The 27,430-nt window shown below is 40.6% G+C and overlaps 1 protein-coding gene across 2 annotated transcripts in view; it reads right to left on the reverse strand.

Annotated features, from left to right (window-relative positions):
• RMND5A (required for meiotic nuclear division 5 homolog A) overlaps positions 1-27,430 on the reverse strand; it is a 60,371-nt gene that overhangs the window by 27,461 nt on the left and 5,480 nt on the right. For both annotated transcript variants that reach the window (XM_082426861.1, XM_082426860.1), the window contains exon 2: positions 11,702-11,844. In XM_082426861.1, the coding sequence (XP_082282987.1) occupies positions 11,702-11,844 (143 nt within the window). The remainder of the gene's footprint in view (positions 1-11,701; positions 11,845-27,430) is intronic.

The following is a 27,430-nucleotide window of genomic DNA, read 5'->3' on the forward strand; positions in this document are numbered from 1 at the left end:
GGAGAAAGCCCTCACACAGAAACGAAGACCCAACACAGCCAAAAATAAATAAATAAATAAATAAATAATTTTTTTTAAAAAGCAACTTCTACAAAACTACACAATTATGACTCCATTTGTTAAAAAAAAAAAAAAGAATCCTTAAACACCCAACCTCTCCCACTGAATGCAGTTACAAAATCAGGACTGAATGGAGTAGCTACTTGAGGAAACAAAAAAGTGAATAGTAGTAAGTGGACTGGGGAGGAAGGCAAAGAACTGGCAGTGAGTTTACTACTTTTCTCCCTCCAATATCTCTTAGCCTGGATGCAATGCAGCCAAAACCCACAACTGGGCACCCAGGATGTGGACAGAGCGCTCCAGGAGAAGCCCTTCGGTTCTGGCATGGGGAACAGGAGTGTATTCTCCTACTACACAGAGAGTGGGGGAAATCGCATGCTTTTTTCCCTCCCTTTTCTTGTACCTGTAGCTCAAGGCAGTCTGTAGTTAAACCAGTTTCTATTTCTACCCTTCACAGCAGTACCTAGATTATGTATGACTGAATAACCATGGGACAAGAATCTTGGGAGACCTTTAGAACTCTGTCTACCACAGCAGGCAACCTAAAACTCTGAGGCACCTTTAGAAAGGGATCCTTCCTCTCCAGTCAGAGAAGCTATGGTCCCAAGAGCGAGGGGCAAAAACCCCTCTTGCATCTTTTCTCTCTGTCCTTCCACCTTGTAGCCCCAGATGTAGGCAGAGTTATGGTAAATATACAGGAGAGCAGGGTAAGTAAAGCCCCAGATTTCTGGCTGGATGACTAAAAAGGCAGCCCCAGAGAACCATAAAGTAGCAGGGAGATCACAGACAGGAAGGAATGCAGGAAAGTGATCCCCCCACCAAGTTGTTTATGAACTCCTGGGCTCACCCTCAAGTTATACAGGATGGGTCTGACCCTCAGCAGCATACCACAGACTTTGAAAACTGGACTAAGAGACAGCCCTAGTTTCCAGGTCCCAGAATGGCCACTGGTTGGCACACAAACAGAACATACCTGAAGAGCTCTGTAATGGCTTTAGAAACGAAGCTGACATTGAAATTATTTTACAACTCAGAGAATACTGAGTAGCCTGAACCCAACCAGGTCAAGTCCGCTAAAACAAAAACATCAATGTTCTCCATAGAACTTAAATAAGACCCAGAGGCTCAAAACATAATATTAAAAATGTCCAAAATACAATCCAAAATTATTTGTCATACGAAGAACTAGGAAAATCTAAATTCACATAAGATGTTCAACAGACAACAATGCAAAGATGACAGATGTTGGTATCATCAAAGATGTTAGAACAATTATAAAATTGCTTCAAGAAGGAAGGGCAAACACTTTGAAACAAAAGACAGAAAGTCTCAGCAAGAAACAAGATATAGTAATCAAAATTAAAAAGTTGTTGCATGGACGCAACAGCAGAACAGAGGCGACGGCGCAAAAGTCAGTGAAGATCAACAGAAATTATCTAATCTGAATAACCAAAGATTGAAAAAAAATCGAACAGAGCCTCAGGGCCCTGCATGACAATAACAAAAGATCTAACAGTCATGTCAATGGAGTGCTAGAACAACAGAAGAGTATAGTGTAGAAAAAAATGTTTTTAATATTTCCCAAACCTGGCAAAAGACATAAATCTAGAGATTCAAGAAGCTCAGCAGACTCCTAAAAGGATAAATTCAAAGAAATCCACACTTAGACACTTCGTAATCAAACTGTTAAAAACTTAAGACAAAGAAAAAATCTTGAAATAGTTATCAAGAAAAGTGATGCACTACTTATAGGGGAACTATGATTCAAATGACTACAGATTTCTCAATAGAAACCATGGAGACCAGAAGAAAGTGGTACACTTTTCAAGTACTAAAAGAAAAGAACTGTCATCCCCAAATTTTGTACCAAGTGAAAATATCCTTCAGGAATGAAGGTGAAATAAAGACTTTCTCAGATGAAGGAAAGCTGAATTTGTTGGCAGAAGACCTGCTCTGAAAGAATCGCTAAAAGTTCTCCTGATAGAAGGGATATTATACTAGTAGAAGACAACTCGGAACATCAAGAGTGAAGGAAAAACAAAGATACCTCTGAAAGCTTTCCCTGCCCAATTTTACTTCCACCGCCTTATCTTTCATAGGCATTACCCGCTGGTAAACCTCTTGCATTTCTTTCTTTTTTTTTTTTGAAGCACATGAATTTAATTAGATGAGATCATTTAGATTTACTGAAATTACAATCTAAGTCAATCATTGCTTAAATACAGTCCACACGACACAGGATTATTTTACAGTACATACACGAACAGGTAGTAATAGAACTGCAAACCACCTACCATTTACGATCACTACAATGCAGGAGAGAACTCCTCTCCAAAAGTAAGCCCATTTTTCTTTAAAGAGCTATCTATTCTTAGATGTCAAGTCAGTAGCCTAAAACTAAATATGCACATTAACATTTGGAATTACTCAGACAAAAACAAAAAAGCAAAATTACTCTGAGTCTTCATTTTTATTCATTTTCTTTTTATAGACCTCTTTCTTGGCCTGGTACTTAATCTAAAGAATGGAAATAACATAGGGTATCTAGATGCTACAGCAATAGTCTCCATGCCCACACTGAATAGACTATCTAGCACTGAAGAAAAGCCAGAATTGTTTGGATAAGGTTCTCTAATTTCCCATCTGCTTATCAGATTCCGCCTGTTGAGAGATGATTTCATAACAGTTCATCAATACTTTTAAGCAAATTATTATATCTTTATGCTGTCTATGACAACTAGAATACTAGAAGTGAAGATGGTGCTATCTTGTTCCTCTTCTGGACTAAGGTACAGGCCTAGAAGGGTGACTGATGTACACTCTCCCATATTTTATTTCCCCTGACAAATGCCCATTCAAGTGACCAAAGGAATGGGTATCAGAAGATGACAGAATTTATTGTGAACTCAGAAATCTGCCTATAATTGTATAACTGTCTGAATGCACCCTATAAGCAAGAATCATTGAGACTAATTAAGATTCCTCACTGATCTTTCAACCTCATTCAATCCAAATACAACCTTCAGATTTCTACTTATCCATTTAATGATTACTCCCCCAACCGCATCAACCCCCAACAAATTTATCAGGTGTCTATTATTCTGCAGGAAAGAAAGAAAAAAGCTTTGGAAGACACAATGGTCAGCTCAAAGCACAGACCACATTAAAAGAGACAATTTTTTTGGTAGTATATACTTAGGATTTTAATAGCTACCACCAGACAGTAACTGCTCCAATCAAACAAAACAATTCCTTTAAATCTGTCCTTAATATACATACCAAAGGTAAATGTTCATCTAGAAAACTAGATGACTTTAAAATGAAAGAGTCTAACATTTAAACAAATTTAGACGGTTTTACAATGATGCTCTTCATGTAACTTTATTCCTATAATGTATACCATGGTCAGTACTACACAGGTGGTAAGAAAAATTGAATACCCTTGCACTCAGGATACCTCTACTACATTCAAGTTCTAGAACTTATTTGCTAGTCTTGGAAAATACAACTAAGCATGAATAAGCAATGCATTCGATGAAAATTTCTGAGCTCCCTTCTACCGTTCTGATTTTCCAGTTTAAACCACTGAGGTCGATAAGTAAATTTTTTTCATAGCTTATTTTCTGCTCACATGCAGTAAAAATTAAAGCTAAAATTATTAAAAAAAAAAAAAAGGTTGAGGAAATGCAATATAGTATCAGAACTCCTTTTGTTTTAACTGCATGTTCTTACCGTTGCATCAGAGCAAGGATCAGTTCCAGCCCCTGTTGCTAGGTGACCAAACTCATTTGCATGGCTGCCCAGGAAATCAGCAGCACCGCAAACCAGCCAAGAAGTGGCTAGTGAAGAGAAACATCTGTCTATTACCACTTCTGTTTTACTATACTTTTTCCTTTTATATTTTTAAAGGAAAAGAAAAAAAAAAGTGGAAAGATGTTCCTAAATGTGAAGGCAGGATTCAAAAAAGAATCAAAAGCAAAAAAGCACACATTCAAGGGTGTGTCCGCCTAGAAAAGATATTACGGCTTAAAAAGAGAAATCAGGACACATAAATTCGTACATCACCTCATGTACTTTTAGTATCATTCACATTTTTGATGGATTAAAAGTTTTAAAATCTGGAAGCTAGGCAGAGGAGGAGTAAATAACTTTAACAGACCATCGCTATGAAACCATGAAATCTAAAACCATCCTACCTCTCTGCCGTATCATGAACATGCTTACAAATTGGTTAGATTTAAGGACTGGCTTTCATCGCTCACCATCCGAAACAAATCCATTTCTGAAATACATTTTATGAAATTATAATTATTGAGCAGGTAGTGATAACCATACACGATAAAACTCAGTATTTGTTTTAATTCCTAAGTGCCAATTCTTTAATACTGTTAATTTGTTTTAAACTTCTCCATCTACTTTTGAAGAAAAATTGGTCTGTGAACCTAACTATGTGCTATTGTTGCACCCACCAGGAATCAACTTCCCTTCTAAGCACCCAGTTAATCTGATTTAGCAGTGAGAGGTAAACTGCAAAGAATATTTAACAGAGAACAAAAAGACCTGGATTCTGGTTCCATGCAGGCTGGGAAAAGATACCTACTTGACTACAACCCCAAAAAGATTAGTATCCAAAAGAGGTTTTTTTAAAAAAAATTCCTACCAATCAATAAAAAAGACAAATAACCCAATAGAAAACAATAGACAAATAACCAAGAAATTCACAAAGGAGAAAATTCACATGGTCAAACATATGAAAAGAGGCTCAACTTCAAAGATGATGAAGGAAATGCAAATTAATACAAATAGATACTATTTCACATCCATCTGATTGATTTAAATTTTTTAAAAGTCTGATACCACCAAGTGTAAGTAAGAATTGAGGAAACAGAAACTGTTATATATGTTCAGTAGGACTATAAATTGTTACAAACCCTTTAGGGAAAAATTGCTAAATTTTTACTAGTAAACTTAGTAAAGGTGATGAGGAGGTATACGCCCTGTAATAAAATAATCCGTATGTAGGTATATACCAGACAGCAGTGCTTTGCCAACTATGGGTTGGAAAATAAATTTAGTAGCGTCTCATAATGAGCATTTATAAATGCTGCTCCTTTTAGACACTCCAGTCTCTCCTCTGCATGATATTCATACCTCTCCTTTAGTTTTCAAAGTTAAGAGATAGGTAGATTAACCAGGTCAAGGAAGGTGGTGGGGGGGGGTTAGGGGGTGCACACTGGTAAGTTATTTCTTTATAAACAAAGGGGAGTCATGTGGCATGGCCAGACATGTGCCAAACTACTCCGCTGGGCTTTTAAGATCCTTAAAATGCCCCACAGTCTAACCACCTGTCACATTTGCATCCCTGTCCCTCACAATTATCTTACATGCTATTTCACATTTTTTCTGCTCTGGTCAATCTGCTTCCCCAACTTCCTCCTTATCTGAACCAACTACAGAAATCTGAGCGACTATTTTACTAATTCTCCCAAAGAAGGCACATACCTCTTACCACTCTAGAAGCACAGGCCAGAAATTCATACATACAGTGGGTGCCCTCAGGGTACTAGGAATTAATTCTTTCAAAGAACTCCAGTTGGGAAAGGCTCTTCAAAGTCTTAAAATCTGGGCTTTTATCCCAGCTCTTCCATTTGCTTCCTAGTTCTGTGATCTCAGGCAGGTTACTTAGCCGAAGTCTTAGTTTTCACATCTGTGTATGCCAACCACAATCTCTACCTCACAGGGTGTTGCTAAAGACTAAATTAAATAATGTACATGAAGATATCTACTACTATCAGTACCTATCCCATGGTAAGCCTTCAATAACACAGATGCTGAATCTGAGGGCCAGGCCTTGCCACCAAATCTTCTGATTCTACATTTAAAAGAGCTTCATTTTAGAAAACGTAAATAAAAATAAAAACACAAAAGCACTTTAACAGAGGCATTAATAATGAATTCATTAATTTAAAATCACTTGAATACAATTACAGACTGGATTAGTTGGCACAGCTTAATAGGTATAGCGTCTGTTTCCCCTCTCAACCCAACCTAACTTGGATGCTAGACCAAGCAAGCTGTTTCATCTAGACTCAGGCAAAAGTGGGTTTGTACCCGCTCCAGATCCAGTGGGGCTCTCTGATCCTGTATCCTAATCTGAGACTTGACTGCAAAGGTCCAGGCTTTCCTCTGTGGACTAGACTATAATTCAACAAATAATTATCATTACCAAGTAAATAATGTAGTTTCATTCTGCTCAGAGCCTAAAACTAATAATGTAATGGGACATATGGCAGAGAAAGCGGAACTCAATTCATCTTCTCTTCTGAGAATGATCTTCAGACTGAAAAGGGCAAAACCAATATTGTTTCACAGAAACTGAAGCCCAGTACAAGTGAAGAGACCCAGAGAGCAACTAGCTGCTTAAGTCAGGACTCTTGGTTCCTACAAACAGAAATCTCTTTTGCCCAAGCAAGTTGTATTTAAAAAGAGGCACAGGTAACCAGGGGTAGACAGGAGGATAAATGGGTCTCAAAAGATTTCCCCTCCCTCATTCTCACGACATGTAGGTTTTGCTTCCCACAGGAGACCAGATTCTTTCAAGGGCTACTCATCACTCCAGGGCTCACGTATTTTCAGCACTTCTTTCCATAAGGGCTCTAATGAGAAAGATCCTAGGGAAGGACGGTGAGGTACCCACCCGGGAGCAAACGAAGGTGGCCAAGCCTGGATGGCTCAGGCCCATCCTCACACCATGCAGCACTGTGGCCAAAGTGGACAGGGTATCGAGAACACGCTGCTCCTATTCAAACCACATAATTTAAAAAGGAACACCTTCCATCTTGACCACAAAAATATGAGATTTTTATTAAATGCCTTGCTAGTAATTGGTGGCAGTGGGGCTGGGGGGGAAGGCGGTTAGTTTGACATGTTTTATTTTTAGGGAATTTGTTCCCAGCTTCTCATCACTATTGTCTTTTTATAACTTTGTTCACCATTCCTTTTCAATAATTCTAAAAATTCCACCCAAAACATAAATCAAATTATCTGCCTATATTTCAGAACTCAAAAGTTAGCTTTTTCATCTTACACTAAATTTTCTAGCCCTTTTAATTTCCTTCATTTCCTTCCTTAATCTCCTTCCTTCGGTTAACGTCTCTCTACTACAAGGATTTATCTATTACATAGTAAGAACTTTAGAGCCAGTACTTATCTGACCTCACCCACTCTAACCAAACGACTTTTTAAGGCTAAACCCCCCAAATTTTCTCCTGCCGGTATCTTTTTCTCCTCTCATACCCCAGTCATATCTACATAAAAGGCAGTTCCAAACGGCTCACCCAGAACTATCTTAAAATATTCTCTATTTCACTTTTTATAGCCTTACTCCATTTTTTAACAATCATCATGTTGCCTCACCAGTGTAGATGCTCCATCTGGTGGCAGAAGATTTTCCCCCTTAAAACACTACCAGCCCTGCAACGGCCTAACTGATTTCCTAGCACAGCACAGTGTTTAAGACCAAACTCTTGTGTGATACCTTTTCCCAAACATCGATTCACCACTTCCAAGCTGTACACCTGGGGTATGTTACTTAATATTTCTGAATCTTAGTTTCCTCATATGTGAAATGGGAATAATGTACCTGCATCACGGGCTATAGTAAAGCTCTCAGCTCAGTATCTGGAACATGGTCAGCACTCCATTAAGTGAGAGCTGTATTTTCCTACTCCTGACTTCTCCTTAGTCTAATTTCATCCTATCTAACGAAGGCAAGCAAACCCTCAAATGCTTTCATCGTTCCCTCCCTTTCCCCCTAATCTCCTTGGAACAAATCCTGAGGCCTTCCATCACTGGCCTGTCCCCAGCCTGATCTTGTCCTAGTCCTGACAAGGGCGGCTGCTCCAATCCAGTCAGTCCCTGAGAGTCTTTAACAGGAGTCACGCATTTTCTCAGCTGTTCAGCTCCTTTCTGGGTGCCACAGAAGAACCACACCTCACTGCTCTGCTGCTCTAAATCTTACCCATTCTTCCAAATCAAATTTAAAATATCAACTCCAGAAACCTTTGGTTAATCAAGAGCATAATGATCTTCCCTTTCTTTTCTATAGTAAGCAGAGTCTATCCTATGCAAACTTACTTTATGTTGCCTCGGAATGTTTCGAGTTCTTTTATGCGTACAAAAAGCACCCTTACATGAACAAACTAGACCACAATCTTCTAAAGAACTGTATGTTTCACTTTCCACTGTCCTACAGCAAATTTTAGACACTTTAAAATCTCAGCACTATTTCACACACACACACACACAGGAGTCTAAAGCAATAATTGTTGTTATTGACTTTTCTTAGGAATTAAACTTTAAAAAAGTCAAAAGACTAAGTAAAACACTAAATAAAATACACTAAACAGGAGAGAATTCTAGATTTTCTTAAAATAGAGAAGGAATTAAAAAATTATAAAATAAAAATTAAAAACACATTAAAAAAAATTTTTACCACAAAACCCAACGGTTGTTGTTATTATATATTATAAACTATGATTATACGACAAGCATCTGGAGATAGTCAACACGTTAAAGCAGAAATCTTCAATAACTTTTTATGTTGGCAATAATTAAAAGGCAGAAAATGTCTTGGTTAACATCATAAACTTCTTTTCTGTGTACGTTTTCAGCCAAGTGATGACTAAAGAACTTTAAAAGGAGCCCTGAAACATTAAAGGAAAAAATAAATCATTTAAGCATGTCAAAAACTTACTGAAGTTCCTCACTCAACAGCCAACCTGCTCACAGAGGAGTCACCGGCTTCTTTACTGTCCTCCTCTCAGCAGGGTGGGAACACGTGTCCATGACATGGTGCTCACAGGCCGCTGGATGGCATTCCAGTTGATTACTCAAGGCTGTTTGGTGTATAAAGGCTTGAGCCACAATGGCTTCAGCTTCACCCTGTTTGTTTACCAGTCCACACAAGTCCACCCAGCCTTTATAGCAGGCGGCCCCGGAAGCTTGCGCAAATTTACCAGGTGCAAACTAGAAGAGCAGGAAGACTTTACAAGGCAATGGAGTCTTAGACAACAACAGCCAACACAGAGTTCCTCATATGCATGGGAAGCTCATGTACAAGGTCTAGGTAGTTCTAGCAGGGTAACAGCTTCGTTTACAGCTGAGGCTAAGTAGATGCCCCCCCCCACCCCAAAAGAGGGGAGAGAATGCACTGGAAAATGTTAGCGAACTGGGCTAAGAGATCCAAGCTTTCTGCTGTGCCCCAGGACTATAATTCAACAAATATCACCAGTATCAACTTAATGATATTATTTCATATGATAGATCAGAAGAATCTAGAATCCAGGTCACCTAGAACCTAAACTACTTTCACAGGAACATAAAACCTACCAAAAAAAAAGAAATTACTTGAAAAAGCCCTTATAACTTCCAAGTACCTGAAAAATGTCCTCAAAAGAGAAATGAGTAAATTGAAATATGTAATTAGCAACATTCACCTCAAACACATCCCCCCTAAAAAAGTCAGAATATAGATTACTCACTATGTGTTCCCTTGTTATCCAATCTCAAAAAGATACTTCCATTTCTAGCACCAAATACATTTAAATGCTTTGTCTCAAAGATTAGCCAAAATATGACAACCCTTATGAATATCTATAAAGACCTGCCAGATCAGGACGAAGACATGTTTAGCAAGTCACCAGTAGCTGGGGGACAGGAGTAAAAGAGGGTTCTGATGATAATTATGACAAGACATAAGCTAGGAAATGAGGACATATGGTCATCCTACCAGTGGCAGAATGCAAAGCTCTTGAATTATTTGCCCAAATGTTCCAAATCTTGGTGGCCAGTAGTCCGCACACTTGAGGTACGACTGCTGAGGCCGTCCCTACCTACTCCCAGAATCTGGGATCTTTTCTCAGATGCTTTCTCTGATTGGCTGCTTTGGAAGCTTCAGCTATTCTCACTGTCATGGCATGTTCTGGTCCTGCTGCCCCCCGACACTGGCCTAACTGCAGGCAGCCTGGTGGTCAATGCCTCCAGGAGCCTCCTGGGGTCTGAACCATCATTAGAACGCCTTGGTCGCTGTCAGCCGCCAAAATCCGAAGCTTCCTCAACACCACCAGTAGTTACCTCACCCTAAAGAAACAGAGGGTTCCTCACCCACAGTGATTAAAGACCACCTCTAAAGTGCCCCCATCACCATTCCAGGAGGTCTTTAAGCAGTACACGCCAACACTCACTTCAGGTACCAGCTGACCGCATCCAACGCCACAGCCTCCAGAAGTCTGAGGCTGAAGCCGCTCCCAAAGCTGTGTTCACTCCCCTGCAGTTAACAAACAGGCATCACAACCTCAAAGCTATTTCAGAGAACACTTGCTGCCTTCCCAGCCTCTGCTGGCAACGGCCATCACTGACCCCAAAATGAGGCTGCCGCCGCCAACACCACTCCTCTGCCTCTTTGGCTGCGGCGAAGCCCGCAGCGCTGTGGGAGTGGTGAGAGCTCTCCGAAAGGTCACTAACACTTCTGAAGGCACAGCTACCCAAACAGTCCCCAGAGCCCCGCCTCTCACAGTCCTGTCCCACCGTTCCTACCAGGTAACCACGTCTCCTTACGAGCTTCTAGTGCTCACTGAGGCTGCCTCGAGCCTAGCTTCTCAATCCTACTGCTCTGTAGGATTATTTCTAACAGACTTACGCACGAGTTAGAGCCACTCTCTGGATTCCACGAGTTTCTACGTTACAGCTACTGTCCTCATGTATACAGATGGAGCAGCTCGTGAGACTGGTTTTGCTACAAACAGCTGTCCCCAGAAGTTCTTCCTACCCTCCCGGAAGTTTACAATGTGTGAACAAAAATGTCCATAAGCAGTCACAAACTCCCCAGTGATTGACTATTTCAAACTCCTCTGAAATAGTCAGAGGTATCACACAGTAACCTTATTAGGCCACTTCTCTTAGTCGCCACTAGGACTATGAACTCCGAGGGCAAAACTGGCCCAGGGCTAAAAGTGAAAACTGCTTAAAAGTAAACCACCAAGTTAAAGATTAAAGAGATGTCACAAGAGCAACTATATTCCGATAAAAATTAAAAAAGAAAAATCACCCAATACAAGTGACAGGCCTTGCTAGCTGGCAACCAACCCACTCACACAGAAAGCAACACGGGAGACAAGTGACTAGCATGCTCACAGGAAAACAGCAAGAGGTAGGATGATGCGGGGGAGACAGATGCAAGCGTGTTACCCTAATCATCCCATAACAGAGGCAGAGTCATGGCCTCGGAATTACTCAGGAAGTAGGAAAAGTTACTTCTAGAAACAAACTCCCTCCTAGTAAGTTAAAATTGCTTGGAAATTTACTCATCATGACACTAGGAACGGTAATCATTTAAGCAAATGGGTGAAAAACAAGGCTGTAAAAAGAGAAGGTTTTCGGTTTGTTTTCTTTTTGTTTTTTTAAATAACAGCAACAGGGAACTTTAAGAATAACACAGTAAAACCAGATCTGCATAAGTTTATTAAAAGCAACGATAAAAGAAACAAGAGAAAATAATCTGAGAAAGCTAATGTTATTGAAGCAGTGACAGGAGATGAAGGACGATGCTAAAGCACACCAGACACTCCCTTCAACACCATACCTTATCAATGGCTTTTCCGACCCGAGAAACACTGCTGTGGATGTCTTTGTGGTCTGAGGCTAATTTTTGAACAGTATCCTTTATCCTCTTACAGCACTGTGTCAAAACAAGTGAAAGCGTCCCTGATAATTCAGCATCTTGACCTATAAAAAAGAAAAAAAGGAAGAAGATTGGTTACTCACAAAAGCAAATCCAAAGATGGCAAGTTACAAATTGGCCCTTTGGAACATGAAAGATGGAAGTAAAGTGAAGAAAAATCAGTGTCTGCTTTGAACAGATGGTCACATTCATAGATAATATTTTTCAAGTGAATACTAAGAAAGCTCTTTTAACTTTTTATTGTTTGGAATAAATTTTAAAATTTTACTATGAAATAAATCACTTTTGTAATTACTGAAATCAGGAGACAATCATACTGTGAAGGCATTTTTCAGAAAATATGCCTACATGAATAAACTCACTTATTCAATCCACTTAAACTGTCCAAGTCATTCTCACATTTCAATTATTACTAAATTTCCTAAAGAGAGATAAATCTAAATGCTTTATGTTCTATATAAAGAAGAAAAAACAAACTTCGTTGGATACCATGATGAAAACAGTGAAAAGAGAAACAGGGCAGAAAAAGAGTTAACATATCCCCACCTGTAAGCAATAGTGAGCCATTCTTAACCAGTTAGGGGGTAGGAACCCTCCTGAAAGCCAAGTTCCCAGATGCCAGCCAAGGGTCAACCTTGCAAGCAGGCCTGGAACCGGAGGGTTCCTACCACCCTAACTGGTTAAGAATGGCTCACTGTGCCTCAACTGTTTGTATAACGTGGTTTGTGCTGAACTACTTTTCTTCTTCGGTATCTGCTAGACAGAGGGTGCCTGTAATGACAAGTACCCAGTAAACACCTGAATACTGTGTCTCTAAATGAGCTTCCCTGGTAGGTAACACTTCACACTTGTTAGAATTTGATGTTAGAGGAATTAAGCGTGCCCTGTGTGACTCCACTGGGAGAGGACTCTTGGAAGCTTTCTCCTGGTTTCCTCCGGACTATGCCCCATGTGACTTTTCCCTTGGCTGATTTTTGCCTTGTATCTTTTTGCTGTAATAAATGTTAGCCATAAGTATGGGTATGACCACCTGCTGAGTCCAGTGCATCCTGCTGGTAATCACTAGAACCTAAAGGTAGTCTTGGGGACCCTGACACCCAAAACAATTAATCAACTGGAAGTTACTACAGTTTATATCCTCTTTCCCTGTGCTACTTCCTCAGGAAATAGGGAGGAGGAAGAGAAAGAGAAGAACCAAGAGAGAACAAATTCAGTTATACTTGTCAATTACCTCATAGATCTATACATCCACACCTGTAAGCAACAGACCTGGCTCCTGAAATCTTGTTTATAGCGGTGGTTCTTAAACTTTAATTTACATCAGAAATTTGGCTGCGCTAAGACCCAGCGCAGCCAAATTAAAAAAAAAAAAAAAAAAAAGCCCGAAAGTACAGTAGCCTTAGGATGTTTATTCATTCAACAGCTATTTATTGAGCACTCAATTATGTGACAGGTATAGAAGTGTCCAGGCAAAAATCTCTGCCCTAAAACTTACCTTCTGGTGAGGAAGATAAACACAAAGTAAGTCAATTATACAGTATGACAAAAAAGGATACGTGCCACTGGCAGGGGTGGGGGGAAGCAGAGTAAAACAAATGGGGAGTGTGTGTGGCTTGAGCAATTGTAATCTTAAACAGGTGGACATCGTAGACCTCACTGAGAAAGTGACATTTGGGCGAAGACTTGAAAGAAGCGAGGGTATTAGCCATGTGGCTACCTCGGGGGGTGAAGGGTAGCAGAATATGCCACCCCAAAATAGCTTCTTTGGCGTAACAATGATTTTGAGCTGATTATTCTGAGAAACAGCAGACACAGAAGCTCTGAAAACAGAGTAGAAGTCACCCTTTGGTAAAGGAAATTTAAATTTATAAAATAAATCTCCGTTTGTAAGGGTTTCTCCCTCTCTGTACCAGGCAGAGAAGAATGACTCTAAACCTCTAAAGAAATTTTTTATCATGATGACAGCTCAGACTTAGATCTGTATAACAAACCTTATTCTTGTTTACTGTGCTTTTCCTGGTAACCTCTCCATTACTGGCCTCCCCATACCAACCTTTCTTTTGTCTTTAGCTGAAGATGGTATTTAAGCCTGAATTCTAAGCCACCTCTTTGAGTTACTCATTTTTCCCTGAGAATCTCCCACATACACATGAGGTATATGTGTTAACAAACTGTCTGTTTTTCACTGGTTAATCTGTCTTTTAATATAGTATTTTCAGCCAAGAACTTGCAAGGGTAGAAAGAAAATTATTTTTCCTCCCCTACAGAGGAAAGCATTCCAGACTGAGGGGGACAAAGCCCTACTGCAGAAATATACCTAGACTACTCAAGAAATAGCAAAGAGGCCAGTGTGGCTAAAGTAGATTTCTGGCAAAGGAAATCAGTAGGAGAGGAAGCCCAGGAGACCAGGGTGGGTCCTGATCTTGTAGGGCCTTTCTGGTACTGTAAAGTCTTTGCCTTTTACTTTCTTTGAGTAACAGGAATGCCCATTGCAAAGTTTTGAGCAGAACAGCTACATAAACTGACGTAACATTTTAATACAGTCATTCTGGCTGATGATAGGAGTACAAGACAGAAGCAGGGCGATGAGTCAGGAGGCTGTGGCAGCAATCCAGATGAGAACAGTGGCTCAGCCGAGGGTGTTAGGTGTGGAGGTGGTGAGAAGTGGTCGGATTCCGGACATATTCTGAGGGCAAAGCCGACAGGATTTTGACTGGCTATGAGGGAAGAAAAGGACTCACAGATGACTCCAAGGTTTTCACCCCAAGTCAACCAGAAAGACAGAGCTGTCTCCAATTCAGATGAAAAAGATTAAAGGCTGAGCAGTTATGAGGGGGGAGGGAGACATAAAGAGTTCAGTTTGGGGCTTGTGAAAGCTGAGATGTTGAGTAGTCACCCCAGTGCGTATGTGTAAGAGTGAGTTGGATATATAAACCTGGAGTTCAAGACTAAGGTCAAGGTTGGATACAAATTTGTGAGTTACTGGCATACATATGATACTAAACGAAATCAGCAAGAGAGAGTTGGGGCAGACACACAGAAGTGATAAAAGGAGGGAGTCCTGGAAACTCCAAGTTTATGAGACCAAGACAAAGTAGAACTGGAAAAGGGGACTAACAAAGACTACTGAAACACTAACTCTGGTGTGGGAGGAAAATCAAGGAAATACGGTGTTCAGAAAGCCAAGTGAAGAAAATGTGCCGAGGAGGAGGGAGTAACCAACTGCGTTAAATGTGCTGCTATGTATCAAGTAAGATGTGGGCTGAGAGCTGACCACTGACCTACAATACAGAAGTAATCAGTGACTATGACAAGAATAGTTTTTCCAGAGTTTTAAGAAAAGAAATCTAGAAGATTGTAGGGACCGTGAAGAGGGAATATAATAAGTCTGGCTCAATGACAACCACTGAGAGAAGTAAAAAGATAAGTAAACTGGAGATAGTGCCCATAAGGTACCCAATCCAATGTGGGGTGGCCAAAATAGAAACTATCCTTACTTCTAAATACAACTGCACAAAGTATATATCAGGTGCTTCCAATCTCTAATAACACAGTTTAGGCTAAGAGAATACTTGGTAATCCAGGAAAATTTTAAAATCTGTCTAAAAGGTGTCCCATATATACTTGGGGCCAAAAGAATCTAATTGCTTCAGTAAGCTCTGCTCTGACCATTTCTGGTCTTTCTGTATCTAAACCTTATCTAAGGTCAATGGCTTTATCTTCTCTATGAACTTCTCTGCCCACAGACTTACTCAGTCTTCTCAGTTCCTAATGAATTCTGTTCTCTCCACCACTCCTCTGGCACAGAATCATACACTATTTAATGATTTCATGTATATATGCCACCATCAATCTCAACTAGATGTAAGACCCAAAGGGAAGACAAGTTCTTATTGTAAACTGTATACTTCACAGTCTTATCATATGCCTTGCACATCTGCAGGCACTATTAATATAAGTATTTGGATTGATGGTAAATAAAGCAAGGGGGAAAAAAAACAGTTAAAAAGAAAGTCATATTGAACAAACGGTGCTGGGATAACGAGCTATCCATACGCAAAAGAATCATACCATAGAGAAAAATTAAATCAAAATGGAATGAAGACTGAAATGTAAGAGCTGAAACCATCGAATTCTTGGAAGAAAGGGGGTGTATTCTTGACCCTGGATTGGGCAATGGTTTCTGAGATATGACACCAAAAGCAAAAGCAACCAAAGAAAAAATAATTAAATTGGACTTCATCAAAACTAAACTTTTGTGCTTCAAATGCTACCAAGAAAATGAAAAGAGAACCCACAGAATGGGAGAAAATACCTGCAAATCATATATCAGATAAGGGTCTAGTATCTAGAATACACAAAGAACTCTTACAACTTATCAATATCCAGGTGAATAACCCAATTCAAAAATGGGCAAAGAATCTGAATAGACATTTTTTCCAAATAAGATATACTGGGAATTCCCTGCTGGTCCAGCACCTAGAACTTGGCGCTTTCACTGCCGTGGCCCGGGTTCAATCCCTGGTCAGGGAACTAACATCCCACAAGCTGTGTAGTGCAGTCAAAAAAAAAAAAAAAGATATACAAATAATCAATAAGCACAGGAAAAGGTGCTCAACATCTTTAATCAACAGGGAAATGCAAACCAAAACTACAGTGAGAGGGACTTCCCTGGTGGCACAGTGGTTAAGAATCCGCCTGCCAATGCAGGGGACGCAGGTTCGATCCCTGGTCCGGGAAGATCCCACATGCTGCGGAGCAACTAAGCCCGTGAGCCACAACTGAGCCCAAGTGCCACAGATATTGAAGCCTGCGCGCCTAGAACCCATGCTCCTCAACAAGAGAAGCCACCGCAATGAGAAGCCGGCACCCCAAGGAAGAGTAGCCCCCGCTCGCCACAACTAGAGAAGGCCTGTGCGCAGCAACGAAGACCCAACGCCGCCAAAAATAAATAAATAAATAAATAAAATTTATTAAGAAAAAAAAACTACAGTGAGAAACTACTTCACACCCACTGGGATAGCTATAACAAAAAAGATGGGCAACAACAAGTGTTGGCAAGAATATAGAGACTCAGACCCACATCCATTGCTGATGGAATGTAAAATGGTGCAAAAGCGGTAGAAAACATTCCTCAGAAAGTTAAACAAAGTTACCACATGACCCAAGAATTCCACTCCTAGGTATACACCCAAGAGAAATGAAAACGTATGTCCATACACGAACTTATACATGTTCATAGCAGCATTTAATAGCCCCAAAATGGAAGCAATCCAAATGTCCAAATGATGAATGGATAAACAAAATGTGGGAAATCCATATGACAGAGTATTATTCAGCTATAAAATGGAATGCTGATACAGGCTACAACATGGAGGAACCTTGATAACATTAAGTGAGATAAGCCAGACACAAAGGGCCACAAATTGTTTAATTCTACTTCTATGAAATGTCCAGAATAGGCAAGGAGATTCATGGTTGCCAGGGGGTGGGGGAAGGGTGGAATAGAGAGTGACTGTTAGTGATATGAGGTTTCTTCTGGGAGTGATGAAAATGTTCTGGGATTAGATAATGGTTATGGCTGCACAACTCTGAATGTACTAAAAGCTAGTTTAAAAGGGTGATTTTTATGGTATGAGAACTTTAACTCAATTTTTTTTAAAACCTAAAAAATGCAAACCATAACTCCTATCCATCCAGACATGTTTGTTTCTACAGTCAGTAGACAACAACGTAAGCAAAAGGTTAAGGAACAGAAAAGCAGAGCCCAAGCTGGAGAGAGGGCATTTGGAATTTACCAGCTGAACTTCTATGCCCCACCCTTGAAATCCATCGGTATTTTCGAACCTTAGCAACTTAGTTTGCTAAGTTTATAAATGATAGATACTAGTAATATAAGGTCAATTAATTAACACTGAGAGAGTTTTCAGTATGCCCCAAGGAAAAATAATTTCTACAAACTATTTGGAAGCACAAGAAAAGTATAATGGAATAATCTGAAAGAGAACCCTGGGAAAGCCCTGTTCAGAGAGAAGGATTCCACTCATGCACTTTCAAATGGATTCAGTGGAAAGCAGCCAAAGGTAAAAACAGGTTTGAAAATCACTATAATAACAAACTGACTGAGACCAAACTTCTAAGTCCTAAAGGGAGTGTCCTAATGTTCTTCTGATTTATTTGTCTGAAAACAAAACCTGCTTCAAGGAGAACCATTCTGTGAAAGAAATCTAACTGGATTCAGTTCCTAGGAGGAAAGCTGGGCAATTACTGTGACAGCCATCTTTACCATAACTAAACCAGATATGAAGGTGAACGCTGGATTCCAGGTTTGCCACTGGAGTGTTCACTTTTGACCCAGGATGAAGTCGCGTGCCAACTGTGTCTGGCAATGCGATAAACCTCCCTGTACTCAGAACCCATACACAAACATGAAAGAAATCGTTCTGAGACAGTGCTCACCACTTAGTCACCACGAGTACTTTTTTCTTCTAATACTTTATTTTTTGAGAGCAGTTTTATGTTTACAACAAAATTGAGAGGAGGCACTGAGATTTCCCATATATACGTTGCCCCTATACATGTACAGCTTAATGGTTCATTCCTTTTTATTTAGTCCACTGTCTGGATATAAGCACACTTTCCTTATCCATACACCTACTGAAGGACATCTTGGTTGTTTCCAAGTTCTGGCAATTATGAATAAAGCTGCTATAAACATCCATGTGCAGGTTTTTGTGTGGACCTAAGTTTCAACTCCTTTGGGTAAATACCAAGGAGCCCTGATTGCCGCATCTTATGGTAAGAGTAATGTCTAGTTTTGCAAGAAACCACCAAACTGTCCTCCAAAGTGGCTGTACCAGGAAAGTACTTTTTTTTTTAAGGTCACTTTTATTATTAGACTTGATTCAACAGGCAAAATAATTAGCATGTCAGTAAGAGATTTTAAATCCAAACAAAGGACCAACACACATGGTTGGTCTAAGTTAAAGATAATTTTTCTTTTAGTGCAATAGAATAGTACCTTTTATAAACAAATTTTAAGCGTGATATTCTCAGAAATTGGAATAGGCATGGTCTCCTCCAAAATCAGACATCTGCCAAACTAAATTAAACATATTTGAGTTAACTCCTAAATTGTTTTTATAGATAGAGCCCAGCTAAGACTTCAAGCTCTGCCCTTCAGCTTCACTGCCTAGCCATTTCAGGATTTACGTCCATTCATTTCACGGAAACTGTAAATTAGAAAAATATTTGTTTGCATAGCTTCCTGTACTTCTCTATCAGGGTTTCACACTACATTGTAAATATTTATTTGTCTATCACCCCCACGAAATTACTTGAAGGTAGAAAATATGAGTGTTTAATCTCCAGCGTTTAGCATGGCAACCAGCACATATCAGGTGTTCAATAACTATTTACTGAATGAACAGAAAAATAATAGATCGTGTATTACACAGTCTCAATTTCAAGCCCAGCACTGGAGACTCTGGCACTACCAACGCTGTGAACCAACGCCCTCTCAGCTGCCAACCTTTCACGTCTAGCTGCTCGCTGTACCTCTGCTCTCTCCCAGGATGCTTCAGCTGTACTACTCCCAAGAGCACTGCACCCTAAATTTTCCAAACACCAAATAAATACACCAGTCAATACACACACCAATTTTCAAATAAAACACATTCACAAATTAGAGTCCCCCCAGTTATAAGTTCCTTCTCTTTTCCAAAGAACGACACCCCCCCCAAAAAAAACCCTTAAACATGTAGATGAAGACTTGGAATAAGAACTCACAGGCTTGTGTTTTGAGCCACAGTTTCCTTGTTTGTAAAAGAAAATTATCCCAAAGCTTGCCAAAGAAATGAAATACTTCTCAACTTTAGTACGTAATGTGTTCCTATAAAAGCGTACCCAAAGTCAGTATGTAGGAAGGTAGAACAAATTACACATTAAAAAGGGTATTTGGTTCCCACAAAGCAAAAAATTATAAAATTCCTAATTTAACTTGGTTTTACAAATAACTTTTAATACAGTTTGATCATTTTGCTCATATATTTGTTCCATTATTTTCCTTCATTACTAATCACATGGCTTAAAACAGCCACGTGAACAACTTTGTGACGTGATTTACTCATCATTTTGGGCCACCTAATAATACAAGCAAGACAATGATATCATTAAGACTGAAAACTAAGTTTGCATCCCTACTCAGTGTTTGCATTTTCAATTTTGTTTGCCACTTATTTTTATGGTAACCCAGGGAAAAAAACCTCAAAAAATTACACCTACACAGTTAAGAAAGTGTTGTTAGAACTGAACAGCTGGTTGGTAGGTAGCTCTACAAACGCCATCAGTTGATATGTCTGCTCATCAGTAGATAATGAAAAGTTCTAATTTGGTCCATAAGAGGCAGTTTAGAGTTATCAATTACACCACAAAGTACATGCTGCCTAAGAGTCAAACACATGAGAGATGAGACTCATGATAATTGAGACCACGCTATAAAAGATGGTGAGGCACAACATAGAAAGGTATTGCTATGATGACAATTATTAACATTTCCCAAAAAGCTGAAAACCTCACCGCCTAGGACTAGGACATTTTGGTAGAAATAAATAAGACTCCCCAGAAATCACTAAGACTTAACGTTTTTATGAATATTGTGGCGGCAGGAAAAAATTTAAATATCCAAGTTTATAAATAATACATGTATGGCATTTGAGCTCTTCTGAGTTATTAAAAGTTAACTCCGCTTTCATAAAATGGACAGAGATTTTAAATTTGGAATTAAGGGGAAAGCAAAACGGCACACAAGTTTTAATACAGATAAACAGAAAGAAATTCATTTACTAAACATAATCCTAACTGTACCTAAATGAAAACTCAGACCTCACAGAACTATACTCCAGAATTCATTCTAGATTAGTTCCTTTAAAAAATAATTAGAGGGGCTTCCCTGCCAGCGCAGTGGTTAAGAATCTGCCTGCCAATGCAGGGGAAACAGGTTTGAGCCCTGGTCCGGGAATATCTCACATGCCGCGGAGCAACTAAGCCCGTGCGCCACAACTACTGAGCCTGCGCTCTAGAGCCCGCGAGCCAAAACTACTGAGCCCGCGTTCCACAGCTACCGAAGCCCGCACACCTAGGGTCCATGCTCCACAACAAGAGAAGCCACCACAATGAGAAGCACGTGCACCACAACGAAGAGTAGCCCCTGCTTGCCACAACTAGAGAAAGCCTGTGCACAGCAACAAAGATCCAACATAGCCAAAAACAAATAAATAAAATAAATTTATTTTTTAAAAAAAAGGGGGAGGGAAAAATCACATTAAGAGTCAATGAACATTTGAGTGCTGAATGCCTTCTCAGCAGCGTTGAGGGTACGGATTAAGTGTTCTATACAGATTAAGAAATTTAGGATGGGAAGGAATCCCCTGGCAGTCCAGTGGTTAGGACTCGGCACTTTCACTGCCGGGGTCCGGGTTCGATCCCTGGTCAGGGAACTCAGATCCCACAAGCCCAAACCGAGCCAAACCAAATTAAAATAAAATGAAATATTATCTCAGTACACATGACTAAAAACAAAAAAGCTTAAAAAAAAAATTTAGGATGGGAATAAAAGGAGATGAAGGATAAGAGTCCAAGACTGATTCTAAAGAAGCTGTTGACAAGGTGACCATGGATGTGCTTGCAAGATATTAAAATAGAAAAACTTGAAACTCTGAAAGGTAAGGCTGGTATTAAAAATAATAATAAAAGGGCTACTTCATACTGTGAGCAGCAAACCAAACTGTGGCCTATTGACGTTCTGAGCTTCTTATGAGCTACCTCAGCACCTAGAACACAGCAGCTGCTCAACAGAGATTTACTCAGAGGAAAAGGAAAAGGCACAAAGAGAAAACACTCATTTTTTTTTTTTCTAGAGGCAGTACATCCTGAAAACAAAACAAACTTTTTGGTATATTAATAGCTGGCAAATGTACAAAGTAAAGGATAGCATTTGTTGGTCAACCTCTGACCTTTCTGAACAGAAAGGTAGATTCACAGATAGGTGTTCTGATCCACTGCACCAAATCACAGCCTAGTGGGCTGCAAAACCAACTACGAGCGAAAACAAAAACACAGAAATTTATCTTTAAGAGCTAAGTGACATGGTACAGACTAACAGCGCTCCTGGAGCAGAGAGCAAGACCAACATGACGGGCACAAGTTTGAAAGGTGACGCTCTACAGTAGCCTGTGAGGCAAGAACTACCCAGAGAAGAAGAGGAGGAGGACGCAGGCACAAGTTTTTAAATGTCTCCTAGATATTTTTAGAGAGCCTGTTCGCTCCGTTCACATTAGAAATATAGAGAATTAATCTCTAGACATCTATTTCTCTCTGAAATGAATAGGGGAACCAGTTAGCACTTCTTTTAGCATTTGAATGTGGGTTTCACATTTAAAAATCAAACCCTAATTTCTACCTTTCCCTCTCCTAAACTTCCCATTTTCCTCCTGGTTCTATAATTGTCTACCTGTCATTCATGCTCAGACCTTAGATTAACCTTTGATTTTTCTAGCCCTTCTCTCCTACTCTGCACCAAGTCCTGGTAATTCCTTCCCTCAGGAGAGCCCACGCATGGGTCTCCATCTCTACCACCACTACCCCAAAACAGGTGCCTATTTCATCAGATCGAGGTTGACAGTAAACCTTAACTAGGCTTCTTGCCTCTAGTCAAACCTCACTCCCAACTCCAATCAACTTAAATGCTAACTGGTCTCAGATCATGTCCGTGTCCCTTCCCTGTTCAAAATGCACCCCCGCCCCTGCCCCAAGTCATTCAGTATCTTCCCAGTCTTCCACCTTCCCTGATAGCCATGACTCTATAAAACCTGATTCCAATTTAATTTTCCTTCTTTTTACTCTTACCTCCCCACTCTGGTCCTTCACTGTTCCCAGGACGCCTCTTGTACTCTCACTCCTCCACACCTTTGTTCTCGCCAACCTCCTCTCCTGGCACCCCGCCCTATATTCCCACTCTCCACATTCAGTTACTGAAACTTCCCACAGGTTAGAAGAGTCTGTCCCTGTCCCAAACCCTACCCTATTGTTGCCACCATTCAATCAGCGTTTGGCCTATCCTGTACACACGGCCTTGCATTGTAAAAACATACTGGGCTCAGTATGTAAAAACATACTGGGCTCATACTGGGCTCTCCCCAACTACTCAGGAAGTTCTTACAGCATGATGAGGACGATTGCTTGTCCTCTCTAACTCCCACAAGATTTAGCCTAGTTCCACATATACTTGGTGATTAATAACTACTGATCAAGTGCTCTGCAGTTCAACTGAAATAGCCCACCTCCAAGCAGCTCCTTCTAAGGGGTCCTCTCTCCCCATTTCTCTGAACTGCTAGTATTTATACCAAGCAGAAACACTGTTATCTATTATAGCGTACTGTGCTATGGCCAGGGTTTTTTCCCCTCTCCAATGTAAAAGTCTGGCCTCATTATCCAAATAAAGCCCCTTGAAGACGCTGTTTTGTATACCTTTTGAATATTCCTTATAGCAGCGGTCCCCAACCTTTTTGGCACCAGGGACCAGTTTCGTGGAAGACAATTTTTCCACGGACCGGGGGGTGGGGTTGGTTTCGGGATGATTCAAGCGCATTACATTTATCGTGCACTACATTTATTGTGCACTTTATTTCTGTTATTATTACTTTGTAATATATAATGAAATAATTATACAACTCACCATAATGCAGAATCAGTGGGAGCCCTGAGCTTGTTTTCCTGCAACGAGATGGTCCCATCTGGGGGTGATGGAGACGGTGACACCTGAAGTGTGTTGCTTATGTCCAGGCTACTCCGTAAGATGCACCTTAATTGTCACTTGCCACTCACTGATAGGGTTTTTTTTTTTTTTTTTTTAATATTTATTTATTTATTTATGGCTGCGTTGGGTCTTTGCTGCTGCGTGCGGGCTTTCTCTAGTTGCGGCGAGCGGGGGCTGCTCTTCCTTGCGGTGCCCGGGCTTCTCATTGTGGTGGCTTCTCTTGTGGCGGAGCACGTGTTCTAGGCGGGTGGGCTTCAGTAGTTGTGGCACATGGGCTCAGTAGTTGCAGCACATGGGCTCTAGAGTGCAGGCTCAGCAGTTGTGGCGCACGGGCTTAGTGGCTCCGCGGCATGTGGGATCTTCCCGGACCAGGGCCCGAACCCATGTCCCCTGCATTGGCAGGCGGATTCTTAACCAATGTGTCACCAGGGAAGCCCCCACTGATAGGGTTTTGATATGAGTCTGCAAGAAGTTGATTTATTATGGTCTCTGTGCAGTCAGACCTCTCTGCTAATGATAATCTGTATTTGCAGCCACTCCCCAGCGCTAGCATCACTGCCTCAGCTCCACCTCAGATCACCAGGCATTAGATTCTCATAAGGAGCGCGCAACCTAGATCCCTCGCATGCGCAGTTCACAGTAGGGTTTGAGCTCCTACCAACAATCCAATATCATCTCACACCAGTCAGAATGGCCATCATCAAAAAATCTAGAAACAATAAATGCTGGAGAGGGTGTGGAGGAAAGGGAACCCTCTTGCACTGTTGGTGGGAATGTAAATTGATACAGCCACTATGGAGAACAGTATGGAGGTTCCTTAAAAAACTAAAAATAGAACTACCATATGACCCAGCAATCCCACTACTGAGCATATACCCTGAGAAAACCGTACTTCAAAGAGTCATGTACCAAAATGTTCACTGCAGCTCTATTTACAATAGCCAGGACATGGAAGCAACCTAAGTGTCCATCATCGGATGAATGGATAAAGAAGATGTGGCACATATATACAATGGAATATTACTCAGCCATTAAAAAGAAACGAAATTGAGACATTTGTAGGGAGGTGGATGGACCTAGAGTCTGTCATACAGAGTGAAGTAAGTCAGAAAGAGAAAAACAAATACCATATGCTAACACATATATATGGAATCTAAGAAAAAAAAAGGTCATGAAGAACCTAGGGGCAAGATGGGAATAAAGATGCAGAACTACTAGAGAATGGACTTGAGGATACGGGGAGGGGGAAGGGTAAGCTGGGACAAAGTGAGAGAGTGGCATGGACATATATACACTACCAAACGTAAAATAGATAGCTAGTGGGAAGCAGCCGCATAGCACAGGGAGATCAGCTCGGTGGTTTGTGACCACCTAGAGGGATGGGATAGGGAGGGTGGGAGGGAGAGAGACGCAAGAGGGAAGAAATATGGGAACATATGTATATGTATAACTGATTCACTTTGTTATAAAGCAGAAACTAACACACCATTGTAAAGCAATTATACTCCAATAAAGATGTTAAAAAAAAAAAAAAAGAACCTAATGCCTAATGATTGGAGGTGGAGCTGAGGCGGTGATGTGAGCGATGGGGAGCGGCTGTAAATACAGATGAAGCTTCGATCGCTGGCCCGCCACTTACCTCCTGCTGTGTGGCCCAGTTCCTAACCAGCCACGTCCTGGCCCAGGGGTTGGGGACCCCTGCCTTACAGTGTTAAGCAGACCACTGGACACAGAATGGTAGTTAACAAACACCAGTAATAAAGATATCTAAATAGTCAGAGTGTCTCAATTAAAACACTGCTTAACACTGCTTAAAGGTACAGACCTTAAAAATAACAAGTAAACCTTGGTTTACAGATTTCAAAGCCAGTTCATATCATCTATTTAATTCCCATAACTCTGTAATATAACTTACCAGTCTACTGAAGAGGAAAGAGGCTAAGCAAGATTGTAGAACCAGTGAAGTTGTAGAACAAGGACTCAAATCCAGATCTCCTGAGCTCAAGGACAGACAAACTTTTATGTTCTTCTCCACAAGCTCAGACTCATCCTCTTATCTCCTGAACTAGCCTCCACCTTCCTGGAGGACTGAGGCCGTGTATACAATGTTTCTTTTTAAAGAAGTCTCTCTTTATCTCCTCCCAAATGTCTTCATATACCAATAATAAGATATTAAATCTATATGGATTCCACAGATAAAACAAACTCATCAAAGATAACACACTGTGCCCCAGGCCTCTTACGTGGAGAAAGACTTGGCAACATAAGCCTTATGGACTCTCTGAACAATGTTCCCAAATAAGGTGAAAGCTTATTTCTAAAAGCCTCAGTTCTGCCAGAGATTCTAGTCTCTGTTCTTTGAGGCGTTAGACTGCACGTAATCTAAGAGGAAGGCCAGACGAAATGCCCTGTTGAGAGCATCACCTCCCTGGTACCTATCAACTTCTGGGAGTTACATGGAGTACCACAGGCCTCCACGTACACAGCTCAGGGCCAGGCCCCCCCCCCCCATAGTTCTCCCCTCAACTGCATTTTGGGGTCATTTTCAAAGATTTTACAGATCAAGAAGCAGGGCCCAAAATAAAAACAAGACAGTTTTAATATCCCAAGTGAATAGTAGTTTGCCTAAAACGCCACTCTCACTATTCTAACTACTAAGATTAAGACATGAAAACAATGGAAATTTCTCTACTAACTCTAGTATGACAGTATCACAGAAGTGTTGGCAAGTTTCTCCCTTACCAATGTTATTATCCAGAGTTAGAAACTACTTAAGAGATAAGATAACCCTAGGAAAATGATTTTATTATACCAATCATTAAAGCAATTTCAAGTTAAGTTCCCAAAGGTAACATGAATTGAGTTGTATTCTCTAGTCTACAGATTAAGTCATACCAGCAACTCAGTATTTGAATTACATGAACATTACAGTTAGGAGCCAAGGCAAAAGCTGAGAAATAAAGAAACCATCTCAAAGGACACTGTTATCAAATGTAACTTGTAGCTTCTCAACTATCACAGATATCTATCACTTCTGTCTGGGTGCAAGTCTTCCTTTCTAGAACTCTCTCCTCTGAGCAACAGTGGATCACATGGCCATACATCTGACATTTGCTAAGCACAGCCCAAGGTGGCTAATGGGCTCCACCCACCGGGCCCCGTTACTGATTCAGGAAAAGCTTATGACCTGAACCAAGACAATAAGGATATTCCCTGGTAATTTTGTCGGAAATACAGAAAACAGGCATGTTCCTGTATCTGGAATCACAAGCAGTACAAGGATGACATGAGTCCACTGGCCATCTTTACTTCCATGTGGAAAAAGCTCTGCTGAGAATGAAGCCAACCATGGAAAGCACAGCTGAGAGAGGAAGAGGACAAAACCAGTCCTCGCGACACCCTCTGTGCCCCTGGAGCCGCTGACCTAACCTCAGCCTTTTTAGTTATGAGTCAACAAATTCCATCTTAGTTAAAACTATTCTGCCACCTGCAACCAAAAGGATCCTGAGTAATATACTAGTCTGAATGAGTAAGGTGCCAAAGGACAAAGGATTAGCTCCTAAATGGGCCTGAAAAGGAATGGCTGACAGTTAAATCTGCTTCTAAACCCAACTGGAAACACCAACACTAACCTATTATTATTATTCTCACCATCTGTAAAATAGGCCCAAGTAGCTTGGTGACTGGCCTATTCCCTTCCTTGAGTATTTGAACGATGGCTACTGCTAATCCACGCAAACTTTTCTGACCTACTTGTCTGCTACCTTCCAGACTAGATGTTCAACGTAGATGTCAAATTTTATTCAATTCAGAAC

The sequence above is a fragment of the Balaenoptera physalus genome (genome assembly GCF_965194825.1).
Source record: "Balaenoptera physalus genome assembly, chromosome: 15".
Taxonomy (NCBI): Eukaryota; Metazoa; Chordata; class Mammalia; order Artiodactyla; family Balaenopteridae; genus Balaenoptera; species Balaenoptera physalus.